This window comes from Fringilla coelebs, assembly GCF_963513975.1.
Source record: "Fringilla coelebs genome assembly, chromosome: Z".
Classification (NCBI taxonomy): Eukaryota; Metazoa; Chordata; class Aves; order Passeriformes; family Fringillidae; genus Fringilla; species Fringilla coelebs.
This window is the reverse complement of record NC_140031.1, coordinates 21,531,773-21,553,408: the sequence shown is the minus strand read 5'-3', so window position 1 is coordinate 21,553,408 and position 21,636 is coordinate 21,531,773. Positions and strand designations below refer to the sequence as shown.

The 21,636-nt window shown below is 38.3% G+C and overlaps 1 protein-coding gene across 3 annotated transcripts in view; it reads right to left on the bottom strand.

Annotated features, from left to right (window-relative positions):
* Window positions 1-13,292: 13,292 nt before the first annotated feature.
* Window positions 13,293-21,636, bottom strand: part of SREK1 (splicing regulatory glutamic acid and lysine rich protein 1) — a 32,919-nt gene continuing 24,575 nt past the window's right edge. For all 3 annotated transcript variants that reach the window (XM_084225561.1, XM_084225562.1, XM_084225563.1), the window contains exons 10-12: window positions 16,791-16,886; window positions 16,176-16,311; window positions 13,293-15,121 (exon numbers count right to left, since the gene is read on the bottom strand). In XM_084225561.1, coding sequence (XP_084081687.1) covers window positions 14,969-15,121; window positions 16,176-16,311; window positions 16,791-16,886 — 385 coding nt within the window. In that variant the 3' untranslated portion in view covers window positions 13,293-14,968. The remainder of the gene's footprint in view (window positions 15,122-16,175; window positions 16,312-16,790; window positions 16,887-21,636) is intronic.

Here is a 21,636-nt window from a genome sequence, read left to right as displayed (position 1 = left end):
AATTCTGGTGTGGAGATTAGAAATAAATTCAAAACTTGTCCCATCATGATATATACTTTGAGAGCAAAGGAAGAACCCTTTATGTGGAGAGAAACAGAAAAGCACATTTACTAAATAGTTTCATGCAGCCAAAAAGCAGGTTTAGTTTGAATAATGTACTTACTCTGTGACATAGGATTAGCAGACATACCATGCTCAGGTCTTCAGGTTAGGGAAATACAAAAGTTTTGTGGTATGTGTTTTTGGTTGGCTCTCCTGGGGAGGTTTTTAGTTCAGTTAGAAGGGTCCTACAACAATCATCTAGTTGTACTCCCTGACCTCTCCAGGGAGTTTAAAAAACAGTGACTGCAGAAGCCTTCTTATACAAATAAACATCTAAGATAGTTTATTCCATGTGCTATAGTACAGTTCAAGTGTTTAGTGCAGTGTTCTTAGCATCAATATTCTTAGCTTCAATATATGTTATGTTGAGTGAAATTGCAGATATGAAGGCTCAGGACCACAAAAGACAAGGTATTTTATAATTACATTTTTGCTGTTTTTTCACTGTCAGCATAACTCTGGATGATCACTGTCAGCGTTAGTGAGAATTTAGAAATGGTGAAAGCTTAGACAACTGTAGACCTGGAAGCACATCATCATAGTGATTTATAGCTTGGGATACTATACTGCAAGGTTACAGGACTTTAGCATTCTATATTTACAGAGAAAGGAAAGTAATACTCAGTCTCTAATACAGCACAAAGCTAGGTTTGTACACATGTATTTTTCTGGTATCCAGAGTAGAGGTCTTTTCTTGTATGGACATGAGGACTTCTAATGATTTTTAATTTTTCATTATATTTTTAATTTAGTGCTTAAACTCAGACTACAGTGCAGTAGTTAGCTCTGAAAATTAACACTGTATCAGAGACAAAACAAACAAGGAATCATCCTGGAACAGGAGGTTGCAGCAACCACAATATTGTAGAGGTTTATTCTGCATTAGTTAACAAGTGAATAATAATATCTACCAACTATCTACAAATTCTCCCAGAATCTAAGCCTTTAAGCTTAGAGCCTTAACCCTTAGAGCCACTTTTATGGCACAATAGTATCTGCATTTGAGCAGAGCTGTCTGGAAAGCAGAGAACACAGGGGCATCCTGTCAACTCAAGTCAACTACAATTATTGCTACAAAAATTGTCAAATAATGAAGCCCTTCGTGAAAGACCTCTGGTTATACAGAAGATACTCTTGGCTCGGTGCCACAGGCTCTTGGCTTGCCTGTTTCTCTCGCTCAATGGCACTGTGTGTCTGCTGCCTGAATGAGGTTAAATGTGTTCTGGTACAACACTCGTGGAATTTGTATGAACCTGGGTAATAAAACTTGTGACAGATTATACCACTCACTTTTGAGTACTGTTTGTAGAAGACTGCTAAGACAAATCATTCCATGCCCAATGGTATTGGGATGGGACTAATCTTATCTTCATACTTATTTCAATTCTACAGCAGAAGCACCAGCTTGATAATAAAACTGAAAACAACCTGCTGTGCTAGAAATGGTCATTCTCATCACTCATCCTCAGAGACCCCTCCAGTGCTTCACAGAATCACAGGATCACTGAAGCTGGAAAAGACCTTTAGTATTGAGTCCAACTGCAAACCTAATACTGCCAAGCCCACCACTAAACCACATCCTTAAGGGCCTCCTGGGATGGTGACTTAACCAATCCCTGGGTAGTGTGTATCAAGGTTTGACAACTCTTCCTGTGAAAACATGTTTCTAGATATTCAATCTAAACCTCCCCTGGTACAACTTGGGGCCATATCCTCTCATCCTGTCACTTGTTACCTGAGAGAATATACTGACCCTCATCTCACTGCAACATCCTCTCAGGCAGTTGTAGAGAGTGATAAGATCCCTTCACTGAGCCTCCTTCATTCCAGGCTAAACATCCCCAGCTCCCTCAGCCACCTCTTGTAAGACCTATGCTCTAACTTCCTTCCACAAAGCTTTCCCTAAGCAAACAGGTGGGCTTATTACTTTACCAGAATGAACCCACTAAGGAAGTAGTCTGGATTTGTTGAAGCAGCAGACACAGGAAGGACAAAGAAAAGTCCTGAAGAATGACAGGCAAAGCTACAGCCAGCACTGCCAGGAAAACAGATTAAAAGGGTTCAGGTCCTTACTGGAGACACTGGAGCCTAGGTAAGCTGAAGAGTAGTAAACATGCTATTTTATCTGAAAAATTACAGGCTGCAGCCAGTTTTTCATAGATCCATAGTTTTTCATAGGTTAGGCTAGCACAGAAGTGGATAACAGAACAATAAACAAAAACATAACAGAACAACGTGTATTCTCTGGCCTTTCCCAAACAGTAATTTGGGGATGGCCCCTGAGAGTGTTGGTGAATGGTGCTGCATCCAGCTGGGGATCAATCCCAGGGCTGTCCCCCAGGGATCTGTGTTGGGCCCAGTCCTGTTTAATATATTTTCTGATGATCCGAATGAGGGGATTGAGTCTGCCACAGCAAATTAGCAGATGACAACAAGCAGGATGTGAGTGCTGATCTGCTGGAGGGTAGGAGGGCTGTGCAGAGAGACCTGGACAGGCTGGATAGATGGGCCGAGTCCAACCATCTGAGGTTTAACAAGACCAAGTGCCAGGTTCTGCACTTTGGCCCCAGCAATGCCCTGCAGTGCTGCAGGCTGGGGACGGATGGCTGGGCAGGGGCCAGGCAGAAAGGGACCTGGGGGTGCTGGTGAGAGCAGCTGAACATGAGCCAGGCTGTGCCCAGGTGGGCAAGAAGGGCAATGGCATCCTGGCCTGGATCAGCAATGGTGTGGCCAGCAGGAGCAGGGCTGGGATTGTCCTGGGATTGCCCTGGTGAGGCCACACCTTGAATCCTGCGTCCAGTTCTGGGTCCCTCAGTTTAGAGAGGACGTCGAGATACTCAGACAGGTCCAGGGAAGGGCAACAGACCTGGAGACAGGGTCTGGAGCACAAGTCCTGTGAGGAGCAGCTGAGGGAGCTGGAGGTGTTTATCCTGGAAAAAAGGAGTCTCAAGGGAGACCTCAGTGCTCCCAACAACTTCCTGAAATGAGGGTGCAGTCAGGTGGGGGTTGGTCTCTTTTCCCAGACAACCACTGACAGGACACAGCCTCAAGCTGTGCCAGAGGAGTTTAGGCTAGACACTAGAAAAAATTTCTTCACAGAGTGATTGGGCCATAGAATATGCTGCCGAGAGAGGTGATGGAGTCACCATCCCTCAAGGTGTTTAAAAAAAGGCACTCAGTGCCATGGTTTATTTCATAAGGCGGTGTTAGGTCATAGGTTGGACTTGCTCTCCAAGGTTTTCTTCAACCTACTTGATTCTGTGATTCTGTAATTGCTACCGTTAAACTTTGCTGGTAGTGGTTCAAGCCAAGGTAGTCAGCAATCAGCAGTCATTCGTTTTCTTCTAAGTTCTAATTAAATAACCATTCTGGCATTCGTTTCACATGGGTGGCTACTGGGTACCATCAGAATTAGGATCCATAGGATGCAATAATGCCCTTTTGGCATTACAGCTGTGGTTGCATGTTTAGTATCTGGTGGTTTAGTGGGTTACACAGTCTTGAAATGAACTTGGCCACTGTGACTTATGTGTATTATTTTCAAGTGCTATCTACTCACTTTTGGAAAGGAAGCTACATGTTTCCACAACTTTTAATTATCACAGCTGTGTCGAAGAAGCTGTATTTGCCAATGCCCACACAACACACTAGGCAAAGACTGCATTGTAGGTTTTCAACACAACAAGGGTGAGAACCTCATTATTTAATAAGAAATAGCATTTAGTCACATTGAAGTTCTAACTAGTTGTGCTGGGTCACATGAATGTTCTTCCAATGCTGCAAAGCATTTATTGAAAACTAACATTACTATTAAGGATCCCACTATGAAAAAGAATACAAATATTTCCACTAATAACAAAGAGATTTTGTGAATGTTGAGAAAATCTCTAGCTCCAAAACCAATTAAAATAATTAATAATAATAACCAATAAAATAATAAAACCAGTACCATGTGATTCTATTCTCTTTGTTTCAATATTATTCAACCTTCATCAGAAGACGCTCTGGATTTCACAAAAATAAGTAAGAAAAGGAAAGGTGTGGTAGTACACTTGAATTCACTATATATAGGCTGTATCTCCATTGGAATGCTTGAGGAGTCTGCAGTTCCAAAAAGGGTTGTGTGTGTACTCATAAATCCATTATACAATTGCTTTGAAGCCATTTGGTCTAAGAATGTTTCTTACTCTAACATTTCTTAAGCATCAGGGTTTCTTCTCTCTGTTTCCATATATGTCTATTTGCAGCTGCAGAGTTGCAGTGAACTTTTTTAAGTCCTCAATCTGCCAAATATTTTACTGACAAATAGTCAATCTGTTTTGCTTGTAATACTGTATGTAACTAATTTTCTGCTCTCCAGACCTGATGAAAAGGTATGCTGATCCTAGGACACAGAAATAACACTGGAGACCCAGTCACAAGCATAAAAGAATATATTTCTTCAACTTCTAAGGGCAGTTATGTTTTTGATTTGGTTGTTTTTTGTTTTTTTGGGTGAGCTGTTTAGTTTGGCATTTTTTAAATTATATTGGTTGGTTATTTAAAATCTTCAAGGAGCAAAAAGCATGATGCAGAGAACAAGCGATGAAAGTCACACTGGTTATATTTCTTCTTACACCCCTCCACTTGTATTGTCTGTCCTTCCAGCAGCCCAGTGTCTTGGAAAGGCAACCAGCTGTGCTGCCCAGGTGGCCCAGTTTTGCACACTGGCATCATGATACTCTGCCTAATGCCATGTTATAGAATCCAACCTTACAGTTCCCATTCCTTTTCTTTGCTGGCAAAACTCTCACTACAGTCATAAAGTGCACTGCAGCAAGGACTACAGAGTTCCCATTTACTTCATTTTCTCTTTAGATTAAATAAAAGCACCTTCCTGCTGTCAAGCATTCTAATTTACTTTCCCACCTACAAAAGAAATAGTTCAAACAATACATTTCATCAATTAATTAAGTGTTAAAGGCAAACCTCCAACATGCATCAATCAGCCTTAGTCCTCGAGTGTTGGTCCAAGGCACCAGGTAATGAACTGGGCATAAAATCAAAGTCAAAACAAACCTCTTCAGATATGATTAAAAAGGCCCAGCCACCCATACATGGAGTTATCTCCTATTAATGTGTAAGCAGGTACATCACTTTCCAGTGCATTTTGGCAGATTACAACTGCATTAGAGTACAAAGTTAGCAGTGGTAGAGTACTAAAAAAAGTGGTGCTTTGCAGTAGGCTTGCTGTAACAAAGCCTGTAGCACACTCATTGTCTAAATACGCAGTATTTTAAACACTACCTGAAATCTTACAGTGATAGCTCAGGAGGGGGTGCTCCAGCACTGAGTTTTACACTGCAGGGCAGCATAGTCTAATTTCCAGAACATGCTCTTCCTACATCAGCTGCCACACTTGTACTTTCTAAAATTCCAGGACTGATTCTGGCTTAAATATTTTTGTTTCTACACTGTAATCCCCTCAACAATCCTTCAGGAGCTTGAAGCTTTGTCGTAGGCGTCCTGGTTTGAGAGGAAGCGGGTTTTTTGGGATGCTGTGGTCAAACCAACAGGTGCTCAGATTTGAATATTGGCACCTGGTGTGGCCACTGAGGACATGGATACGCCTGTGAGAACACAGGGGGTTAAAAGCTGAGAACTCCCAGGGAAGCTCTTGGGTTCCGTCTGTGGAAGGGCTCAGAGCTGCCCTGCCCGGCTGCGGGCTGGGCGGGGAGGGGAGGCCATGCGGCCGCTGAGGTAGGCCGGGCCTTGGACAGAGAAGGGAGGAAAAGGCCCTGCAGGATGGAAGGGTGGAGGAACCCCGAGAGACATCGGGCAGCACCCCCAGGAGAGAGAGAGAGCGAGCCGGTGTCTGTGCCTGTGCCACCCTGAGATTTGATAGCACGGCCGGCCCAGAAGGAGAAGGGGGGTGCGGGGAGGAGGCGCCGGCAGGGCCAGCGGGGGAGTTCGGACAGGCCGGGCCTGAGACTTTTAACCCTTTTTTGGGTGATGGGAACCTTGCAAATGCTGATTCCCCCTGGAGCTGAATGAGAAGAGAGATAGAGATGAGATAAGAGGAAATGAGCCACGAGAGAAGAAGTAGAGAAGAATCCTAGGTGGGAGGAGGTGATGGAGTGGCCTTTGGCTGGACTTTTCTTGTACAGCCATGGACAGAACCATTTTTGCTGTGGCACAGAGACTGCATTTAGGGGGAGGCAATGGCTCGGAGCCAAGAGAGCGCAGGGATGTTCTGTGAAGGAGTGCACGAACAGAGAGGACGGGTGAGGAGGGTGGTGGTGGTGCCCTCCATCTTCAGGGAAGGAGAAGAAGATCTCTGTTCTCGAGACCCCTCGGCCCCAGGGGGTGAAATCTGGGGGGGACAGGTGTCCCAAAAGTGAGAGACTGTGCTTTTTGGGAACTGGGCAAACACCCTTGAAAAGGAGAACCCTAGAAGCAGCTCTGGTCCATGCACAGTGGTGAGAGCACTGGGCATGGAAGGAAGATGTCACCATGGCAAATGATCTCCGGGCGGTGCCACGTGTGACAGGGAAACACAAGAGGTTTCTACTGTGTGTCCAGGGGAAGCCCATGGTGCAAGAGAGACTCCTCTCTCCTTGATGAACTGAGAATTGATTACCTAAAGAGTGGTGACAGATTGAGAGTTGATGATCTGAGGAGTGAATATATTGGAAATTGGTGGGGGGAGGAAGAATGTTTTTGGAAGGTTTTCATTCTGAGTTCTGTGTGTTTCTCTTTATATATAGCTGTAGGTTAATAAAGTTTTTTCTCTTTTATTCCTAAGCTGGAGAAATAAGCTTTGCTCTATTTCTGATCACATCTCACAGCAGACACCAGGGAGAAAGTACTTTCATGGGGGCACTGGCATTGCGCCAGGATCAAACCATGACAGGAGGTTTCTCTCTTGGGTGGTCACACAATTAGGCTGTGTTCTCAGCAATAAAGATAATGCTTTCAAAATAATGTACTGCTACAGCAAACCCAAGACTGTGACTTGGCAATTCTTGGTAAATGATACACAGAACCATGTTTAAAAAGGAGGATTTCTGGCTTGATTGTGCTGGAAAGGATGTCTTTTTAACAGCAGCATAGTAATCCAAAAGCAAGAACACCATGAGCTTTCTGAAAAGCTTGTGTTAAAGGTTATAAATTCAGAGTAGTAAAGCTAAGTTTCTGTACAAGCACTATATCAGAATCCTGCCCAAGCACCCATCTAACAGCAGGGCCTCATTGCAAATTACTTTCATTCCTCTAACATTGCAACCACTACAGTTATTAATTCTTCTGGATTTACATATGTGGTCTTCCAATCTGTCTCTATGATACTTCAGTTCATAGTTCATGGTATACAAGTTCACAACTTCATCATACAAAAGGGAATGTGGAGACTGAACTGTAAAGAGTACTCACCCTGTTCCCAAACCCAAAACTCCTCCACCCAAACACCGTCACAGCTTCCAAGTAGCTAAGCACCAAGCAGCAGCAAGTTTACATGGTATAAATAATCATCATATCCAGAGATGTTTGATCACTAATGTCAGGCATTTTACATCTCAGAGATCTGCCTACAAGTCAGAAGATGAATCAACAGTGGTACCAGCAGGCTTGGACAGTTATTCCTCACCTCTTTATAACAGGAGACAGATCAGGAATGAGGCTTGACTGCTTTTATGTAGCTCTTGAAAACTATGATCTGGAAGGCTGACACAGCTTCTAATAAATCTTGCCTTTATGGTCGTCATAGATCTCTAGTTGTCTCTCTTGATCACTCTCCATTTACAGTTATAAGCTACTGGAATAGTTACAGATCTGACAGAAGAAAATTATTTTTAAAAGTAGTAGGATTTATATGTTTTACTATCACCTACTGAATTACAGCAGTTCTTACAACTATAAATAACTTCCCAAGGTAAAAATGATCAAAAGGAATCTGATTTACTAGAATGAATTAACTTACCCAATATTGGCTACCATTTTTCATCTAGCCATAAAAGCACCACAAATGCCCATTTCTAACACATTCAGTGCAATGCAATGACCCAGGTCTAACACTTTCCTCATCAGAAGATTCTGTAGTACACTTCCAGTTAATTAATTCAGTATTGACACACTTTGAACAGAGTAGAGTACTCCAAGTTCTGATATAAAATTAGTAGAGTGAAGAACAGAGTACTACAGTGACTTACTGTGTGTCCCACATTATCTGAGAAATGGCCCTATAAAGCAGCCTCCAGATCCCCCAATCTCAAACTGTAATACATAGCTATCATCTGTCCAATCTCTTTGGAACCAAACATAACAAAACAAATGTACCACAGTTTTGAGGATCTTAGTGAATTAAATTCTCTCCTCACTGATACAAATGAAATTTGGATAATCAATTAAAACATTTGGATTTACTATTACCATGTGTAACTGTCACAATCTTATGTAGAGGCTGGCCTTCCTCCTCTGTCATGTACAATTTTGAAGCACTGCAAACTTATCTCAATGTGTTTCTCAGATCTGTTTTTCCCTGCTTTCACAGAGAGGAAGAGCATGGTGAAATGCACTTCTCAAGACCACAGACACGGTGACCAAATGACCTGTTGGGATTAAATCAGTGGGAGCTATGCCAGCCATGAGTCTCATAGCAGACAGGACTGACCTCAAAAATCACAAGATCAGATCACTAGTAAGCAAGTTAGTCTGTTGAGCAGCACATCTCAAACTTTTGCTCCCTAATCATTGCTATTTAGACTCTTACAAATTATACAAAGCAATTGAGAAGTCTGGCATTGAGAAGTAAATTTTAGTAGGAAATCACCCATGGCAAGAAAATGATAGGTAGTTACTGTCAGAAGCTCTGCTTGAACTCCTGATTCCCACTTTGACAGTCTTCTATAGAGTCACATTTACTAACTTACTGTTTGCAAGTGAAACACCTTCTCTGGTGAAACTTTAGTTCTTGTTCAAAGAAACTCCCCTCCTCAGAGATGGGATTCAGAAGGCTCTTCTGTAACTAAACAGTGATGATGTATTCAGTTACTTAACCCCTTATCATATCACCTTTCCTGTAACACTCTTGTCAGTATCAGTACAACATAATTAGTTTCAAAGCACTTGACTCTGGAGCAGATAAAGCCTATTACAGAAAAGAAAAAAAAAAAGAGAAAAATTGTACAGTCATGTGTTGTATCTCATCTAAATTTAGTGGAAGTTAGTTTTTGACAACATTAGAACTTTGGGACATGGTTTATTTATGAAAAGAACAACAATGTACTAGCATTTGACGTTTCTTTACGTGTACCATTTTCATAGTTACTTCATTAATGCAAAAATATACTCTCCCAACATAGCACAAGTTTGGTTACCTATTAATTAAACTTAAAATACCTGCATTATTAACAGAAATATCAAACATCAAACTTCAAGAAGGAAACTAATACTTTTTGCTGCTGTCGTGCTTAGGTTCCTCAGGTATACCTGAATCCAGACTATCCAGTGATGTATGTGTATGTGTGTGTATCCAGTGATATGTGTGTAACAAATTAGACACAGCTCCCCTGTCAGTCGGGAAAACACCAGAAAGGACCCAATGATAGGCTACATAAACTGTGAATGTTAAATTCCTCTCTTGATCTTTCTGGGCCAGATCATTCATTCCTTTAATTGTTATGTAATGTAAATGATGGCTTTTCAAAGTAGCAATTTCTAAAAGACCCATGATTTACTCATCAGTGCAGCAGCAGTTCTAAATCTTTGCAATAAGGAAAGAACAGAGCAACGATTTCTAAGAAAGTCAGTTAACTGCCAGCCTCATTAAGGCTACCAAGAACTGCATGAAATTATTCTTTTACCATCGCTGACAAACCTTTCAGGCCAAAAAAGACATACATAGCCTTTTCAATGGAAGAAGAGTGATTCCATTAGCAACTACTATAGAATACACTTCATACGCCAAAAATTTCTGATCTCATTTCAAATTTGACACTAGATTAACATAAAAAATGTAACAATTTTAAAAGAAAATGTGTAAGCTAAAACTTTCCAGAATAGTACAAATAGCTAAAATCTAATTTTTGCTGTCCATGTTCTCCTGTATTAAGCTCAACAATTTTAAAACTGTCTTGTCATGACAATAATAAAAAAAATTGCCCTCTTGGATAGTAAGAGATCACATGTTCAGAAAACAAGCTTAAGCTGGTATAGCTTCTCAACTGTAGTATTAAACAATACAGAACTGAAATGTTAACAGCCGCATCTCCTGAAATTAGAGGGAAAGTATCTGCCTCCATATATTGAGCAGTTTATTAAGCTGTATTACAGTGAAGACAATACAAAAGAAATCCTTGTGCTAACATGCTCATATCTTGCAATAGGACTTACCTACAAATGAGGCACTCTTGAATTGAAAAGTGTGGTTCTCTTACATTAAAAAGATCCTTTCGTACAGTGATTTTAGTTTTCAATATAATTTTAATTACACTTTTTAACATATAAAAATAAAGCTAAACTACAAGCTGAAAACTTCTGTTTATGTATTAGCAAACAAAATTTAATTTCAGATTCTCTTTAGGCTCTAGCACATAATGATATCTACATATATTCAATTCTCCAAACTCCAGTCTCTGGTGAGAAAACTACATCTATCTGAACTGTCTACTGATTGACATGATTTCAGAATTTATGCCACTAAGTCAAATTTTCACTTTCAAAATTACAACATCAAAGGTGATATTTGATTGCTATAAAATGGAAATTACCAAGTGGCGTATGTCCCAGATAATGATTCAGAATTCACATATTTAAGATTGCTTTACCACTACAATGCTATTATCCAACTAACATTTACAAAATTCAAGATTATTTTGTCTAGATTTTTTTTCCCAATACATGAGCTCTGATCTTCTTTCACTACAAAAGTGATACAGAGATGCTTCAGACCTAGAAGCACACAATACACACACCATTATGGCATTACTGTTTGCAAGGGTCATACTCATCAATGAAAAATAACTAAATTAGGACTGGCAATACATATACAATATTATCTCATCCTTAGAATAACAACAACAACAACAAAAAAATCACTTACTTCCCTAAACTAGTAACTATTACAAAATAGTACAAGCTAAGGGCAAAAGACAGAAGCTACTATGGAACAGATCTGAAGCATTTCAACATAATTTCAGGTTATTGCCTTATGTGTAATTGGGCCAGTGAACACTAGCATGCAATGCAAAGCATTCTACAGACTATGAATTTAACTTCATTCTAGCAGCATAAACAGCACTGAAGTGTCCACAGCTCATTTCAGAATCCAAGCTGTGCATAGGTTGTTGTCAGCCTGCTAACATAAGGCTAGTTCAGATCTATCTGAAACTGCCATAAAAAAAATTAGCAGGTGATTACCTAATAGTCAAAACCCACATCTCACCCATTTCCCAAGTATTCTTTAGGTATATCTAACCAAGTGCTTTTATAATCCTTAATCTCCAATTTCAACATATGAAAACTAAGAATTCTTTACATACCATACTACTAATTGGAGTTTGCAAACAAAATTCCATGCCTCACACCTGTGCAAATCCATTGACTTTGAAATCATCTAAGCCACAGCCACCTCTATTTTGAGCTTGACATCCTGTTTGATCCACTAAATTCTCTTCCACTACCTTCTTTTTTCAGAATGCAATCCAGAACCCTCTTGGGAAATACTTATGGGGACTAATGGATACTTATGCTTATGTGCTTTATGTGATCTTAGCCAAATGGAAACATGTAATTAATCTTCTGAGCAATTTACATTTGCAAGTAAGTGCTGATTCAGATTAAACTACATGTAAAACAATACAGCTACCATGAACCACACTTCTCAAAACCTCTACCCAAGTTAATCCCATTTACAAAGTGCAAAACCAGTAGCTCAGCACACAAGCTTGTTAATGATGAATGCAAAAATGGACTTCCCATGGAAGATGGACACATTCAGTGGATGATGCACTCAGTCCTGTAGGAGCAGGCTGGAACTTCATTACTCTGCTATGTTACCAGTAAGTGAGCTACCTGCTGCAGAGATAAGCATTTTAGAGACTAATAGTTCTCCAGGGGTGGCTTTTTAGGAACACCTGGTAAGATGGCCAGATCATAACTACCTCACAGATCTGCACAGTATTTACAAAACAAATCCAGAAAATAAAAAGTATCTTGCAAAGTATTTGCAAGAAAATATGACTTGAGGAGGGGAAGAAATGTGTGTTTGGTGGCTGTTTGCATTGGCTGTTTTTTTTCCTTAACCAAAAACCAACCAACAAAACCAACTGAACAAAAACCCTAAAAACCCCAAGACACTTTTTGTAAGGGAACCATAATTAATATACAATATAATAATGTGCTGCATATAACCTCACACAGGTGATAAGCTACTTAATAAGTTAAGGCTGCCATCCATAACTATAAACTTCCTAAGGAACATTTCTCAGCTAAGCGTATACAATCCTTTACATATTTAATAACTGATACATCATACAACTAGGCTATTTCAGGATAACAAAACTCAAGAAACCAAACTAATACCAGTTAAAACATGATACACTGAAAGAATTCTAGTTCTTCCCAACAGAGAAATTTAGAGAAATTCTTTTCAAAGAAAACATAAATAATACATATGTTTTCACTAATATCCACATTTAAAATGAAAGAAGCTCTATGAGTAAATCCAGATAGTCTAAAAATATTCCTTTAATAAGTATGTACCAGCAGAAACATCCCTCTAAAATACTTACTTTATTAGTGAAATGGTACCAAAGATAACAAGTATACAAACAATCTCTTTGCTCTATGCTACTTACACATCATAAATAAGACAGCTGTTGTTGCAAGACACAATCTTTCACAGTCTTCCTGTAAGCATACAATTTTTTATTCTTTTATCAGAATTAGCTGTTTACCAGCCAACAGCATGTGGCTTAAACATCACAAAAATGGCTGTTCTATACTTTACATGGTAAAGCATTTTCTGTTGTCTTAAATGTACACAGTGGCAAGAACATTAAATCTTATAGAAAATGAGTGATTAAGCAGCTTCACAATCAAATTGGATTCCACTACCTTAGGAGTTGGGCAACGTTTTCATTCCCTGTAACGATTCCCTTCCACTGAAAAAACAAACTATGCAGAGAAAAAGTAAAAGAAGTAGAAAGCAAATAGCCAATACACTTAGTTTTTTATTTTAACTGAAAGAAATAACACTTCCCATGAGGTAAGGCAATTAATAATTTGATTGCATTAAAAGTTGTAGTAAAAATAATCTATGCAATTTTAGCTATAATTATATCTGAAAAGCGTAACTTATCAGAAATCTCATATAACCGATTAGATTACTTCAAAGAACAAAAGCTATGTCTTGCCAAGACAAAACAACTTGTTTTGTGATTCTCTTCTTGCATGCGTTCTCCACAAAAAAATGATAAAAGAATTTCTACTATGTAAGCCCTGCATAAATTAGAACTTTCTTCCTCAAATTATTTATCCCCCATTTCTTTGCATGCCATTCCTTTTACATTGCCCAACAGGTATCAGAGAAAATAACAGAGAGGTAACAATTAAGGCCATCCAAATGTATATTATATGTCTTAAGACCTTTCTTTGATGCAGGTGATCGGAGCACACTTTGTATTCAGCTACTACTTTTGTACAGTGGTGGTCCCCAAATTACATCTCCTCTCTTATTTATAAATATCTTCTAAGAATAAAAAATAAAAGTAAAATGGAGCTTCACTATTTTAACAAGTGAATTAAACAACCATTCTGGCAAGTCACTTGCATTTTTGTCTACAGTATGGTGGCGGCAAAGTAGCAAGAGATCATATAAGATTTAGCTAAAAATGTGTAACAGCACATATACATTTCTAGAAAATACCACATCTTAAGAAGGCACTAAAGCTTCTGCTTGTGCTCCCATATTTTTTAACAAAAAGGAAAAATTTATTTTTTTAATGGCACCTGTACTATTTTCAGCTGAACAGACACACTGCAGTACATTGCAAAACAAAGCTGTAATGGTATCATCATATAGATGTGCTCACTTCTCTACAGACAAAGAAAACAACAAAACAAAACAACCCCAAAAAAACCCTGTAAGCTAACCTAATGTCTATAACATGGCAATGTTCCTTCTAGGAACAGAAAAAGCGCATGCATTGTTCAAATACCTTAAAAGAAATATTAATTTCAGGGATACTAGTAAGAAATTATTTTAAATAATAAAGCCTAAGAATCTCAAGCAGTGAGCAAACGAAAAACATACTAATCTGTGAGTATTTAACATAAGAACAGTATAACAGGTTTATGCTTAAACCCCCTTTCCCTACAGTTGTCATTTACAAGGAAAGGAAGTATGTATATTTATGCACCATTTTCAAGCACATCAAACAGCACACATTAAAGTTTTTGTGGATTGTTTTTAACCTACAGGGCAAAACAATACAAAAATCGTCAACAAGCAGTATTTTAAACAACCTTCAATGCATATCTTCAGCTTTTTTTGGGAAGTACAGGTTTACATCTTTCAGTTTCTAGTTATTTGTAACAGCTTATAGCAAAACTTAACATAAATCATTTTACAAGTACAGCCATCATGGAAATGCATGGATTTTTCAGAGATGAATAGTTCTGATGGCATTTGCCTTTTCATGGTATTAACTACTGGTCTGTGCTCTCCTGCTTTACAGCAAGAAGACAACAAAGCTATCACATGAACTGGAGGAGCTACTAGTACTATCAACACGTTTAGGTTGATTGCTTTGACATTTTCTTCCTCATTCTGGGAAATAAAATGCTTTGGATTTCATTCCTTAGTTGAGTTAGAAGTCCATTCTTTGTTTTAAACCTCTTCCATTTTAATTGAGAGATTTTCCTCGTTTGGTTGACAATTCCCATTCTGTTGTAGCTTGACTTCATCTGTCCTTTGTGTATCTCTATTGTCTACTTCCTTGTCAGTTTCTGAATTCTGATCTTCTTTATTGTTATCTTTGTCCTACCAAAGATAAAATTATTTGACAACAAAATAATATTCTTAGCATTATAGGCTATGACTTCCAACCAACTCTCATTAATTTTATTGTTTCAATTTTTACATGCATATCCTGTGTCTGCAAATTTTAAAATAGACATGTGAGCTTCTTTGCCCCCCCACCTTTTTTTAAAATACACTTTCTTTTCAGATGGCTGAAGTTCAGCACTTTAACAACCTGTCACCCAAGAAATTATGCCATAGAATGATCTGTCTTTATTAACTAAAATAAACTCATATATAAAGTTATAGAACAAGCAGCACCATGGAACATATGATAAGCAGCTCCAGAAATTAAGATTTCACTAATATTTTTTAAATAGAACAGGACTAAATTTTTTCTTTCTCATTTTTTGGTCAGGTATCTGATGCATTTTTAGAGTTCTTAAGTAAGATACTTCCTCAAGCAGTTGAACAGTCACCTAAACCAGCTGTTTTTTAACACCTGAGTAACTCTGAGCACAACTAACTACTCTTTAAAGGTATGCTGCTATTCAAATTCTAAGAGTAAAAAATTTGAAGATATTTCTTTTCTTAATTGCAGTGCTTTCTATTTTGCAGGGGGAAATCCTATACCAACTTTTCACAACTCTTCAACTTTACTCCTATAGAATCCAATGTACAAATTCAATGAGAGTTTGAACTGTATAGTGAGAGTTTATTTTAAAAGTAATCTTTTCAGTTTCATAGTCAAGCCACCCCTGAATACTGCTTGTTAGCCAATAATCTGCCTGCTCCTAAAAGAAGGAAGCTAGGCAAGTCCTTAACATAGGGCACCCAACATAAAAGAGAAACAAGGTGTTTCTGTAACCTAAGCAGACAAACTCCTACAAGTCAACTGAAGATCAGACATGTAGACTTAAACTGGCCTACTAACCCCAACCTCAAGCAGCACTAATTTGGTAAGGAACAGAAGAAACAGAAGAGAGGAGTAAAACAAAGAAAAAGTAGAGAGAGAATTTCAGTAATGGCTTCACTACCACTTCATTCTGCTGATCACTTGGTCACACAAACTTACCTTCAAAGTAGCGGTGCTTTTGTCAGATTTTTCCTTTCCCTCTTTTTCTTTACTACTTTTTTTCTTAGAAGTGGAGCGTTCTCTTTCTCGTCTTTCATTATTTGTATCTCTCTCTCTTTTTTTTTCTTTCTTGTTTCTGTTTTAGAAATTTTTTATTCATATTAAAATTTGATCCAACTACAACAAACTTCATACCATTTGACTGTAAACTAAACACACAGCATGGACTTTCAAAAAAACCTCCCAAAATTTAACCAAAAATCCCTTTGCAAAGACAATGGCATTTTTTTTGGCTGAAGAGAGCTAAACCGTTCATATGACCAACACGCACTGTATTTGCAAAAAAAAAAAAAGGCAATTTAATCTGTATCAGATGAAGGGATTTTATTGATTTGAACAAATGTGCAATGCTGATTGATTTGAAACTATGTCATTGAAAGAACAGCAGAGCTCAAATTGGTTAAAGTTTTGAGTTAGTTTTAAATTAAAACTGAATCATACTGACCAACTGAAATAATCTGAAATCATTAGCGCAAAGGCAGTAAAACAGTAAAATTACTATAAATTCTTCCTTCTTTACTTTATTATTATCTTCTGTGTTTACATCAAACTGACCTTCTTGGAGAGGGAGTTCGTGAAGACTTTCTTTTTGCTGTTTTTGATGTTTTAGGAGATTTGGAGGGACTTCTGCTCTTCCTTTTACGCCTTTCTCTATGGGACCAAGAAATTCAGTATCATCAAAACCCAAAAATAATAAACTCAAAGGAGATAAAAAGAGAAAGCTCTTACAATGATCCAAACATATCCACTGAATGTGACAGTCTATATTACCAACAAAATATGAACTGTACAAACTAAAAAAAAAATAATTTTGTATGTTTCAGTTTAGTGGTAAAGGCAAGGCCAATGTAGGAAAAAAAAGATGTGCCCTTTCAAAAAATTTTTTAAAATCCTTATATGCTTGGTAACAATGGAAACACACTTAAGTCAGTACTCTTGTATCAGTTAAGAGTTTCTTCAGTCAGGAAAGTAACTCAATTGGATGAGGAGCCACAATAAGACATAAGGTATAACTTGAGCAATATGAATTTCAAAACGTAACATTACAACCTGAAGATCACTGCAACTTCAGTTTAACCTGACTGAAATTTAATTCCTAAACGTATGAGCTAGAATTAGTTGGTTTACAAGAAAACAGTGTAAAATGAAGCCCAAGCTGCTGTCAAAGTCAGAATAAATAAAATCTATTGTTTCTCTAGTGGTCCTTGCTTAGCAAACAGAACGTCATAATTCTGTAACACACAGAAGAGCCTGAAGTGTTTTACAAAGTAACTGTTATACATAGCTAAATGGAGTTTCTGAAGTTGCCATTGTGGAGTCTGATCTTGAATACAACAAAACATGAAATAACTGGTCATTTATACTGAGGAACACGTTAAAGCAAAAACTGAGTCAGTACAGCTTCATTTAACATAACTGCAGAAGCTATCTGTCAAATAAGACTACTTTTTTCCTGTCAACTCTCTGTAAAGCAGGAAAAGCAGATTGGAAGAACAAGTGAAGAAAAAGAGCAAAGTTTAAAACTTCTAGATACAGCACAAAAGCTACATTTATTTTTATACAAAACAGCTTTTGCAATTTGTGAATATTTAAATCTTCAATTTTTAAAAAAGTCAAGAAATCAACACTAATTAGATAAGTAACAAAAGTACACTTAGTCAGTATCACTATATGGATTGATACTCTGACCTATCAGAGTACCAATCCATACAGGGATACACCATATACCATCTGCTGCAACTGTCCTGATTTTGGCCAGGATAATTTTCTTTCTAGTAACTGGAATGGTGCTGTGTTTTGGATTCAGTATGAGAATGATGCTGATAATACACTGATGTTTTAGTTGTTACTCATCCTAAAATAAAAGACATTTGTTTCCCATGCTCTGCCAGCAAGCAGGTATGCAAGACACTGCAAGGGAGCATGGCCAGGAGAGCTGACCCAACTGGCCAAAAGTCAGTGAGGGGTGAGTGATTGTGTAGTGCATCACTTGCTTCTCTTAGGCTTTATCCCTCTCGGTCCTTTCCATTACAATTATTACTGTTACTATAATTATTTTATTTTGTTTCAGTTACTAACGTGTTCTTTCCTCAACTCTCAAAACAGAGTCTGCCTGAGTATGATGATGTTGAACAAGGAAAGGATTGGTGAGGAAACAAAAGAAGTCAAAAAAAATCTGTCATGGTTTAACCCCAGATAACAACTAAATCCTGAGTGGCATTTGCTCATTCCCTGCCTTCTTGTGCCCCCTTTGCCAATCAACCTCCATAGCCCCACCCCACCAGGGGAGGAGAATAAGCAGGAAAAAAGGAAAACTCCAGCACTGTACCAGCTGCTAGTAAGAAATGTAACTCTCTTTCAATCAAAACCAATACAGTGACCTCCTGAAGCTGCACAGGACAAGATTTCTAAAGTATTTTGTTCAGCAAGCTTTTAATTTATCTTTAATAAACTAAAAATATAAAATAGCCTCAAATTTGTGTAGTAAATACCAGTCACTAATTAGCTGTTCACTAGTTAACAAGCATTTTGAACACCTCCACATTGATCATCACCTTTATTTAATTGAGGATACTGGAAATTGATTATTCTCTCTCAGTGCTGTCACTTCAGCTACACTGAATACATTCTCACTTAATTTTGCTTTCCAGCATACCTACCTGCAAATCAAGTGCTTCAGCAATTGTGTTAAAACTAGAAACTGCTTATTCATTAAATTTTATTTTCAGTTTCTGCTTTTCTTATTTCAAGTTGAAGAATCATAACTGTGTCTGACTGCATCTGTTCCCATCTCTATTACATTTGTATATAAAAAATTTTTGTGCACCCATTTCATTAAATGTCTTACACAATACTAACAGGAAAATTCAAGAAAAACAAGTTCTGAATACTCTGATAGTGATCCTATGTCTCTTAATTATACATGGAAATAACATTCTGCATGTCATCTGATGCTACTGGCTCTGCAAGCCTGTAAGATAGCTCCTTTTCCAACTGATTTCACTCCCCCTGGTCTGTTTCCTTTTTCAGCCAGGAATCACAAATAACCATCTTATTTCCCATACCTGTGAACAAAGCAAGTCAGCAAAGCAAGGTCAGCTGCCATCTAGTTCTTAGAAGGTTCTATATGTCCTTTCCACCTTCACCTCTTCTCCAAAACGATGACTATTTGCCCATTATTTTACGTTTACACTTAATATTTCACATTTTACATGATCAGCAGTCAACTGCTGTACTGAAATTCAAACAACTGAAATACCTATCTGTTCAATGATCTTCACTGGAAAGGTCTGCAACCATTTCAACTATGCAATGTCCATCACCAAAGAAAGGCCCCTAATGTAACCCAACCTACTGAGAATTGCTTTTCAGAGAGCAATGACATTACTGAGATTGGAAGAACCCTCTGAAGATGACTTAGTCCAAACTATCCCTTCCCCACCTTACAAGAGGATCAATCAGAGTATATTATTCAGGGCCATATCCAGTCAGTTTTTGGCTGGAAGACAATCCCTTGAAGTAACTGGTTCCAGTCTGCCAAGCAAAACCATAATTTCAACACTAGGGGAAAAAACCCTTAATTTCCCATAGCTCAATATGTGCCTGTCACCTCTTAATTGTCACAGGCCTCCGCTGGCTGTCTTCGTCATGCTCTTATCAGATATTCATACATATTGGTAATATGCTCCTCAGCTTTCTCTTTTCCAGGTTAAACAATCCCAGACTCCTCCGTATTCCCTTGTATGAAGGAATCTCCAAGTCCTTTATCAGCTTCACGGCCCTTCACTGGACTCACTCCTGTACATCTGCATGTCTCTTGTAATGGAAAGCCCAGAACAGGATTCTAGATGTGTCCTCACTAGAAGAGCGGAAGAATTACCTCTCTTGACCTACTCACAACATTGCTGGCTTCCTGGTTGCAACAAGTCCCCATGCTATATTGGTGCAATGGCATTATTCCTGCCCAGGTGTAGGACTTGTCCTTTCTCTTTGTCCAAGTCCATGTGATGACTATTAGCCCATTTCTCCCATCTGCCAGTGTTTCTCTAATGGCAGATCAGCCTCCCCCCACAGCTGGTTCTCTGTTGTTTGCAAAGCTTCAGAGGATACACTCTGTCCCACTGTCTGGGCCCCTAAAAACAACATTTCATCAGTATTGGCCTCTGCATTGATGATCTAAGGATAGTTGTATGTGAAAAAAAATTGTAAATCCATAATAAAAAGTGTCAGCTTCAAAAGAACACTACTCTTGTTTAACAATATCTGTATTATATCACAGTACAGTTTTGCTCTGACTGCACTAGAAGAAATGCACTAATTTTCACAAGAATTCCTTGCTCAATTACATGACATTGAGCCTTCCCACAGCCCTTTCTTAACTAGTAAAAATCCTAAGGGGGAACAAAATTACTGCAATATAGAATATGAGTTTTTGGTTAACACCTATCTAACTACACCTGCTATTTGGCACTAGAACCCTAATTTTCCACCAAGGCTCCTATATAAGATACGTATTGTGAAACCCTTACATATTTTCATGCATTTATCCAATTCAAAACTCTAAGGCCTATGGACTGAAAAAAATGGTTTCGAAGCTGACAGGATCATCTCTATGTGGGTCTACCACTCATTTAAATAGGAAGCTGCATATGCTTAATGAGGAAACAATATTTTGCCCATAAACCTCATAACACAAACACAATGTTCAGAAACCATTACACCCTCTTTTTGCTTTCTACGAACCCTGAACTGATGAATTTTGAGGACTAGAGGAGTTCTGCTTTTGCCTAGTAAAACTATTAAAATAGGTAGAACTTGTCCAATTTGTTCAGCATTTCATTATCTCAAGGTTACAGATATAATTTGGTGTTTAAATCTGATATAATACTACTGAACTCCTAATTCCTGGTGTAACAGTAAGGACCTTACCCACCAATGCTTCTAAACTTAACTTAGCTTTTAGAATATGCCTGAGCTTGCTTACAGAAAGTGTTTATAATCTCACACCCTCTTTCTGCTGTAACAAATTTATCCAGACTTCCTGTGATTTAAGCTCCCCTCAGAGCCAAAACCAACAGCTACATTAACTTTGTTTTCCTGCTTACTGTCAGGGTGTAAAGAAATGTTACTTTTAACTTGCACCTGGCCATCAGATAAACATGTATCTGTCTCTTCCAATTAGGATACAGTCACCTCTTGAAAGGCTAGCTAGCCAACTTACACACTTGCTTCCCGCAGTTCAGCCATCCAGTCAAAGAGAGGCAAGTATTAGTTTGCAAGATCTACAGACCAAAATGCAGCAGTATGTAAGTAATGAAAGAACTATGTAACAGTGACTCGAACTTTCATTAGGGCAAAGATAATGCGTGTCATATTGATCAGAACTTTTGGCTGTCTGTAA